General features: G+C 49.3%; 1 protein-coding gene across 1 annotated transcript; it reads right to left on the bottom strand.

The window, feature by feature from the left end:
• Positions 1-267: 267 nt before the first annotated feature.
• On the bottom strand, positions 268-2,108 carry LOC137543874 (E3 ubiquitin-protein ligase TRIM11-like). The gene has a single exon (XM_068264946.1). It carries the CDS (start codon positions 2,097-2,099, stop codon positions 540-542), a length of 1,560 nt encoding a protein of 519 aa, XP_068121047.1. The 5' UTR covers positions 2,100-2,108; the 3' UTR covers positions 268-539.
• Between the last annotated feature and the right edge of the window lie 6,846 nt (positions 2,109-8,954).

Raw genomic sequence — 8,954 nt, 5'->3', positions numbered from 1 at the left:
GACTCGGGCAGGACCGGCGCGGGACAGGGCAGCTGCTGGGGGCTTAGGGAAGCCCCAGGTAAGTGAAACTATGTGTCTAAAATAACTTTATAGGTGTTGTAGTACATAATGCATACACATTATGCAGTTATACCTAATGAAGTGTCTGATGCACCACCTCCTGCTAGACTCAGTCTGTCAATATTTATATTCATGAGTAATGCTTGCTGTTTATCTGCTTTATATCATTTATTTATGTTGTAATATGAAACAAGAATATACTGTAAGAAAAAGAAAGAGACATAATTTGCCTCATGTGACATGTTTCTTATCACAGGCGGCTCATCACTGGAAGTAATACAGAGAATAGAGATTATCATCAGTTACAGATAAAGAAATACAGCTATAATAATGTGACAATAAATAAGGATTTCAGGATATAATGATTCAGGACAGAAACCAGGAATTGTCCCTGGAAATCACAGACAGCTAGTAATTACTGGCAGGACAATCAGCCAATCACAATCCTCTCCCTGTGATGTCACCAGTGGGCGGAGCTCTCACACCCCCCGACTCCCCCCAGATATCTTTATACAACCATCTATCACCCATAACCCAGCATGGAGAGGCTCAGTGAAGGTGGCAGTGAACGTGTGGAGGTGTCTGATGGGGTCACACAGGGCATAAAAGGAGATCTGCCCGGCCTCATAATCCAGATATATCCTGAATCTATCACTGGGGATCCCATCAGGTAACTTCATCCCTTCACTGTCATGTATCACTGCGTACTGATTACCACACCTGTCCAAACACCAGGACTTGTCATTCCATCCAATCACTGACTGCTGTCCTCTCCTGTCTATACTGGGGTAACACATCCCGACTGCCCAGCTATCTGATCCCCCAACATCCACTTCCCAGTAATGTCGCCCTGAGGAGAAACTCCGGCTGCTCAACACCTGAGGAGTATAATAATTAAATCTCTCTGGTGTGTCTGGGCGCTTCTGCCTTCTATCTGACCGGGATGCAGTTTTCCTGTTATCTGATATATGTAGCCTATTACCAGCTGTGTTTACATCCAGTAATATGTCTGCAGGCTGTATATAGATCCCCCCAGTTACCCCAGACATGATATCAGCCAGTCCTGTGTGTAATGTGTGTGAGATGCCGGCCACATCCCGATCCCCTCCATCATGGAGCTGCTTATCATGTCTGTCCTCCGTGTCACACAAGTCACCTGTGTCTGATTCCTGTAAGACAGTCAGTGAATCGGTCATGTGACACAGCTCCTCAATGTGACACATCTTCCTGGACAACTCCTCCTTCTTTATCTCCAGCTGTCTGATGATGTCATCATAGCATTGTACCCGGCTTGTGATGTCACTCAGGACTCTCTTCTCCAGCTCCTCCAGCCGTCTCCTGAGGTCTCTAAACAGGGCAGTGACTCTCTCTGCTTCACCAGCTGCTTTTTCTTGTGCTTTTCTCCTGCGTTCCTCCAGACTCTGTACTCTTTTCTCAGCCTCCTCTGTCTCTGCCATCAGTTTCCGCAGATCATTTCTCAGTTTTTCCTTCTTCTTCTCAGAGGCCTCCTGTAGTGTCTCCACCTGGTGTCCCCGATGTTCTCCAGCCAGAGTGCAGGTCACACAGACACATGAGGCATCCTCAGTACAGTAATACTCCAGGATCTTCTTATGGACGGAGCATTTCCTGGTCTCCGGGGAGGTGGTGGGGGCACATAAGATGTGTTCTGGTGCCTTGCTGTGGACTCTCAGGTGTTTATCACACATAGAAGCGTCACACAGCAGACAGGACATAACAGCAGGTACAGGAGAGTCCACACAGTAAGTACAATGGACTCCGGCCTCCTCCTGATCTGGCTGAGTAGACAGGAAACGCTCTGCTATGTTCCTCAGAGCAATGTTCCTGTGTAATCCAGGCCGCTCCTTGTACTTCTCTCTACACTCAGGACAGGAATAACCTGCAGACCCCTCCTGTGAGTCCAGCACACGATCAATACAGACCCGGCAGAAGTTGTGACCACATCTCAGCATTACAGGATCTGTATAAATGGTCAGACAGACGGGACACTCCAGCTCCTCGCTCAGAATAGCAGACGCCATCGCTGGCAGCAGGAGAGGAAACAAAGTCCAAAGTCTCTGCTTCTCAGAATCCAGAACAACCAGTTACTTATTATTTGCCTGAGGGAGGCAGGGCCGTGCAGAGGGTCCTTAAAGTGGACCCAAATTAAAAATACAAGATTTCAGAAATAAAATCTATTTTCTAACTTAGATTGATGCATAGCAGCATTTTTTCAGCTGCATGATGACAAATATAAAATATTTTACATTTATTGGAGGAACCCCTCCCTTCCTTTCATATTGCCGGGACAGAATGCGGCAGACTGGTGGGGTAGGAGCCTCCTACCCCACCAGTCTGCGGGATTCTGTCCCAGCAATATGAAAGGAAGGAGGTGTCTGGCAAATTAGGAATTGCTAATGGCTGCCACCTGTATAACCCTAGTTATGGAAAGAGAAGGGTGAAAAGCATGCACTGAAATGCTCATAGGCTTGAAGGAGTGTTTATTTATCTTTGTATGTATCAGAGTGGTGCAACTAAATATTTTGAATTAAAAAAAGTTTGGTTTCAGTCCGCTTTAAGTGGGGGCTCAAAATTAAAAAAGGGGCCTTGCAATGCCCCCCCCTCCTCGTTTCTGGCTAGGGGGTATTGGTTGTCATGTGGGTGCTGAAATCTGAGGCTGGGTGCCATGTGGGTTCTGGGTTCGGGTGCAGGGTGTCATGTGGGTTCTGGCTATGGGTGGGTATCGAGTGTCATGCGGGTGTTGATTGCAGGTACTTAGTGCCATGTGAGATCTGGGTGCATGTACTGGATGTGGGACACTGCCCCCCTGGCAGGAATCAATGTGCCCCTCTGAGTACTACCCCTGCTCAGTAACATACAGTTAACTGTTTCCAGGCTCATGCAGCGTAGAGTGAACAGGATAGGGTCAAATAAAACACACAGGTTTTAACCACTTCTGTGCCAGGGGGTGGTTTTGCTGATCGGTGCTGCGTGGGCTCTCCAGCCCGCAGCACCGATCAGCTAGCAGCCAGGGCGATCAGACTTCCCCCCTTTTTTCCCCACTAGGGGGATGTCCTGCTGGGGGGGTCTGATCGCCGCCGGCTGCTTGCGCTTGTGGGGGGGGGGGGGACTCTTCAAAGCCCCCCTCCGCAGCGCTTCCTGGCCTCCTTCCCCTTCCCTCCCTCTCCCTCCCCCTGTGAGCGGCGCAGGACGGAGTTCCGTCCTGCGCCGGATAGGATAGGCTTCAGCCTATCAGGTGCCGGCGATCCCCGGCCAATCAGAGGCCGGGGATCGCCGATCTCCTCTACGGCGCTGCTGCGCAGCAGCGCCGTATATATGTAAACACCGGGGAAGATCTTCCCCGTGTGTTTACATTTACCCTGCGAGCCGCGATCGACGGCTCGCAGGGTGTTCACGGAGACACCCTCCGTGAGCTGACATGGAACGGCCGCTCGTATGAGCACCCGTTTCCATGGCATCCACTTCAGGATCCAGGGGCGTACTTAAGCGTACGCAGAATCCTGAAGTGGTTAATTACAGTAGCATGTATTATTTTAAAACTATAATGGCCGAAAACTGAGAAATAATGAATGTTTTCCTTTTTTCTTATTTTTTCTGTTAAAATGTATTTAGAATAAAATACGTTAATTCTTAGCAAAATGTACCAATTACAGAAAGCCTAATTGGTGGCGAAAAAAAACAAGATATAGGCCCATATGCAATTCACTTTTTCACCAGTGTTTTCTCCTAGGAGATAATTTTTCATCTTCTATTTAAAATAATTTTTCAGCACTTTGCAATTGAAAAAGTACCAAAAAGTATGTGAAAAGGTACTATCAAAAATATTTTGAGTATTTTTTTGCCTGCTGATGATTTTAAAGACATTTTATTGAAAAGTTTGAAAATATCACCTAGGAGAAAACTGAGGTGAAAAAAGGAATTGCATATGGGCCATAGATTGTTTCACTGTGATAAGTAGTAATAAAGTTATAGGCGCGAATGAATGGAAGGAGCGCTGAAAGGTGAAAATTGCTCTGGTACACAAGGGGGAAAACCACTTACTAGGGTAGCCAAGTTCAACTGTAGACAACTTTTGTTCCACAATAGCACCATCATTTGGACAATCTGCTCTGCACTAAAGACACTAAGTTCTGTCTGTGATGTTTACATTTGGTTCCTGTCATTGCTAATTAGTTAGCCTTAATAAATATCTAAAGCTCACCATACAAATATTAATTTGATCATTTGATCACCCAAATGCCCCCCCCCCCCCAAAAAAAAATTGAAGCTATATGGATAGCCAGAAGAACCCCCCCCACCCATGTAGGTAGCCATCAGTACACCCCCTCCCCAGTATAGATAGCCAGAAGTAGCCCCCCCAGTACAGGTAGCCAGAGCACCCCCTCCCCAGTAAAGGTAGCCACTAGCCTGAAGAACCCCCTCAGTATGGAAAGCCATAGAGTCCCTTGTACAGGTAGCCAGAGGTAGCTCTCCTCCCCCCCCCCCCCCCCCCCCCGATAGGTAAAAAGGCCCTCCCCCCATTTCCCAGTATGGCTAGCCAGAAGGACCCTGGTATAGGTACAAAATGAAGCCATCTTCCTGGCATGCAGAGTAGCCGGATCATAAGACAACTGGCTGAGCAACAATCTACATTCTATAGACTCCCCTGTATCTTACAGCGCCCTCTGTTGTCACAAGGCCCGCTTGAACCTCTGTATACACACCTCCCAACTTTTTGAGATGAGAAAGAGGGACACTTAAGCCACTCCCCTGCCACACCCCTGATCATGCCTCCATCACACCCTTAGTCACGCATACCATAAAGATTTATAAGAAAAATATGTTGTTTTATAATTCAAACCACACTGGTCCTTTCTATCCTGGTTCATTTTCCTTCAAAGTACCATTTTAAAATTAGTAATATATCAATTCAAAGGATGGGAATAAAGTTTAGAGTCAAAAACATTTTTTAGTAGAGAAATAAACATATTTACATAGAAAGAGGGACAAAGTCCTGAAAGAGGGACAAATGAGGAGGAAAGAGGGACAGTTGGGAACTACAGGTATGTCTATATATGCTTTACATCAGAAGTAGGGACAGCTGTTCCTTTTTGAATGAGGATTTGTGTGTAAGGCTCATACACACGTGCATCTTAATTCATGACCAACCGCACAACATGACGATCTGCACGACTTGTTGTTTACATGACAGGTATGTACACGCCTGCTGACTAACTAGACAACCAACTCATTTAAATACTGAGCGCACCAACATGTCCGCATTCAAAAACAACAAGTCGTTCAAACGACTTGTACACACCTGGCCAACCTGCACGATGTTTCATTAGGTGGATCGGGCAAATTGCCCGTTAACAAATGGTCGTCTTGTCGTTTGCTACCCATACACACTCCCAACTATCATCCAAAAGACCAAGTTTGGACAATGGTTGGGCGGAGAAGTTGCACTTGTGCAGGAGCCCTAAGTAGGACAGAGTAACCTTACTGTGAAACACACAACACTTATACCAATCTGTGTCGGGACCGCTATGCCAAAAACTGCTCAGAAGAGAACATTGCACACCAAGAGGAATCACTAAGGCTCATACACACGATACAACTTACCGTCACATCAATCGTTTACAACATGTCCGATCTGTGATCGGTGGTCAGCAACAGCAATCCAGCAGATCACAGTCAGGTGATCAGTGGTCAGCAACAGGAATCCAGCAGATCACAGTCAGGTGATCAGTGGTCAGCAACAGGAATCCAGCAGATCATAGTCAGGTGATCAGTGGTCAGCAACAGGAATCCAGCAGTGTAGTCAGGTGATCAGTGGTCAGCACCTGGGATCCAGCAGTGTAGTCAGGTGATCAGTGGTCAGTAACTGGAATCCAGCAGATCATAGTCAGGTGATCAGTGGTCAGCACCTGGGATCCAGCAGTGTAGTCAGGTGATCAGTGGTCAGCACCTGGGATCCAGCAGTGTAGTCAGGTGATCAGTGGTCAGCACCTGGAATCCAGCAGTGTAGTCAGGTGATCAGTGGTCAGCACCTGGGATCCAGCAGTGTAGTCAGGTGATCAGTGGTCAGCACCTGGGATCCAGCAGTGTAGTAAGGTGATCAGTAACTGGAATCCAGCAGTGTAGTCAGTTAATCAGTGGACAGTAACTGGGATCCAGCAGTGTAGTCAGGTGATCAGTGGTCAGCACCTGGGATCCAGCAGTGTAGTCAGGTGATCAGTGGTCAGCACCTGGGATCCAGCAGTGTAGTCAGGTGATCAGTGGTCAGCACCTGGGATCCAGCAGTGTAGTCAGGTGATCAGTGGTCAGCACCTGGGATCCAGCAGTGTAGTCAGGTGATCAGTGGTCAGCACCTGGGATCCAGCAGTGTAGTAAGGTGATCAGTAACTGGAATCCAGCAGTGTAGTCAGTTAATCAGTGGACAGTAACTGGGATCCAGCAGTGTAGTCAGGTGATCAGTGGTCAGCACCTGGGATCCAGCAGATCACAGTCAGGTGATCAGTGGTCAGCAACAGGAATCCAGCAGATCATAGTCAGGTGATCAGTGGTCAGCAACAGGAATCCAGCAGTGTAGTCAGGTGATCAGTGGTCAGCACCTGGGATCCAGCAGTGTAGTCAGGTGATCAGTGGTCAGTAACTGGAATCCAGCAGATCATAGTCAGGTGATCAGTGGTCAGCACCTGGGATCCAGCAGTGTAGTCAGGTGATCAGTGGTCAGCACCTGGGATCCAGCAGTGTAGTCAGGTGATCAGTGGTCAGCACCTGGAATCCAGCAGTGTAGTCAGGTGATCAGTGGTCAGCACCTGGGATCCAGCAGTGTAGTCAGGTGATCAGTGGTCAGCACCTGGGATCCAGCAGATCACAGTCAGGTGATCAGTGGTCAGCAACAGGAATCCAGCAGATCATAGTCAGGTGATCAGTGGTCAGCACCTGGGATCCAGCAGTGTAGTCAGGTGATCAGTGGTCAGCACCTGGGATCCAGCAGTGTAGTCAGGTGATCAGTGGACAGTAACTGGGATCCAGCAGTGTAGTCAGGTGATCAGTGGTCAGCACCTGGGATCCAGCAGTGTAGTCAGGTGATCAGTGGTCAGCACCTGGGATCCAGCAGTGTAGTCAGGTGATCAGTGGTCAGCACCTGGGATCCAGCAGTGTAGTCAGGTGATCAGTGGTCAGCACCTGGGATCCAGCAGTGTAGTCAGGTGATCAGTGGTCAGCACCTGGGATCCAGCAGTGTAGTCAGGTGATCAGTGGTCAGCACCTGGGATCCAGCAGTGTAGTCAGGTGATCAGTGGTCAGCACCTGGGATCCAGCAGTGTAGTCAGGTGATCAGTGGTCAGCACCTGGGATCCAGCAGTGTAGTCAGGTGATCAGTGGTCAGCACCTGGGATCCAGCAGTGTAGTCAGGTGATCAGTGGTCAGCACCTGGGATCCAGCAGTGTAGTCAGGTGATCAGTGGTCAGTAACTGGGATCCAGCAGTGTAGTCAGGTGATCAGTGGTCAGCACCTGGGATCCAGCAGTGTAGTCAGGTGATCAGTGGTCAGCACCTGGGATCCAGCAGTGTAGTCAGGTGATCAGTGGTCAGCACCTGGGATCCAGCAGTGTAGTCAGGTGATCAGTGGTCAGCACCTGGGATCCAGCAGTGTAGTCAGGTGATCAGTGGTCAGCACCTGGGATCCAGCAGTGTAGTCAGGTGATCAGTGGTCAGCACCTGGGATCCAGCAGTGTAGTCAGGTGATCAGTGGTCAGCACCTGGGATCCAGCAGTGTAGTCAGGTGATCAGTGGTCAGCACCTGGGATCCAGCAGTGTAGTCAGGTGATCAGTGGTCAGCACCTGGGATCTAGCAGTGTAGTCAGGTGATCAGTGGTCAGCACCTGGGATCCAGCAGTGTAGTCAGGTGATCAGTGGTCAGCACCTGGGATCCAGCAGTGTAGTCAGGTGATCAGTGGTCAGCACCTGGGATCCAGCACTGTAGTCAGGTGATCAGTGGTCAGCACCTGGGATCCAGCACTGTAGTCAGGTGATCAGTAACTGGGATCCAGCAGTGTAGTCAGGTGATCAGTGGTCAGCACCTGGGATCCAGCAGTGTAGTCAGGTGATCAGTGGTCAGCACCTGGGATCCAGCAGTGTAGTCAGGTGATCAGTGGTCAGCACCTGGGATCCAGCAGTGTAGTCAGGTGATCAGTGGTCAGCACCTGGGATCCAGCAGTGTAGTCAGGTGATCAGTGGTCAGCACCTGGGATCCAGCAGTGTAGTCAGGTGATCAGTGGTCAGCACCTGGGATCCAGCAGTGTAGTCAGGTGATCAGTGGTCAGCACCTGGGATCCAGCAGTGTAGTCAGGTGATCAGTGGTCAGCACCTGGGATCCAGCAGTGTAGTCAGGTGATCAGTGGTCAGCACCTTGGATCCAGCAGTATAGTCAGTTAATCAGTGGACAGTAACTAGGATCCAGCAATGTAGTCAGGTGATCAGTGGTCAGCACCTGGGATCCAGCAGTGTAGTCAGGTGATCAGTGGTCAGCACCTGGGATCCAGCAGTGTAGTCAGGTGATCAGTGGTCAGCACCTGGGATCCAGCAGTGTAGTCAGGTGATCAGTGGACAGTAACTGGGATCCAGCAGTGTAGTCAGGTGATCAGTGGTCAGCACCTGGGATCCAGCAGTGTAGTCAGGTGATCAGTGGTCAGCACCTGGGATCCAGCACTGTAGTCAGGTGATCAGTAACTGGGATCCAGCAGTGTAGTCAGGTGATCAGTGGTCAGCACCTGGGATCCAGCAGTGTAGTCAGGTGATCAGTGGTCAGTAACTGGGATCCAGCAGTGTAGTCAGGTGATCAGTGGTCAGCACCTGGGATCCAGCAGTGTTGTCAGGTGATCAGTGGTC

Source organism: Hyperolius riggenbachi, unplaced genomic scaffold, assembly GCF_040937935.1.
Source record: "Hyperolius riggenbachi isolate aHypRig1 unplaced genomic scaffold, aHypRig1.pri scaffold_282, whole genome shotgun sequence".
Lineage (NCBI taxonomy): Eukaryota > Metazoa > Chordata > Amphibia > Anura > Hyperoliidae > Hyperolius > Hyperolius riggenbachi.
The sequence above is the reverse complement of the archived record's forward strand: the minus strand, read 5'-3'. Positions and strand labels throughout refer to the sequence as shown.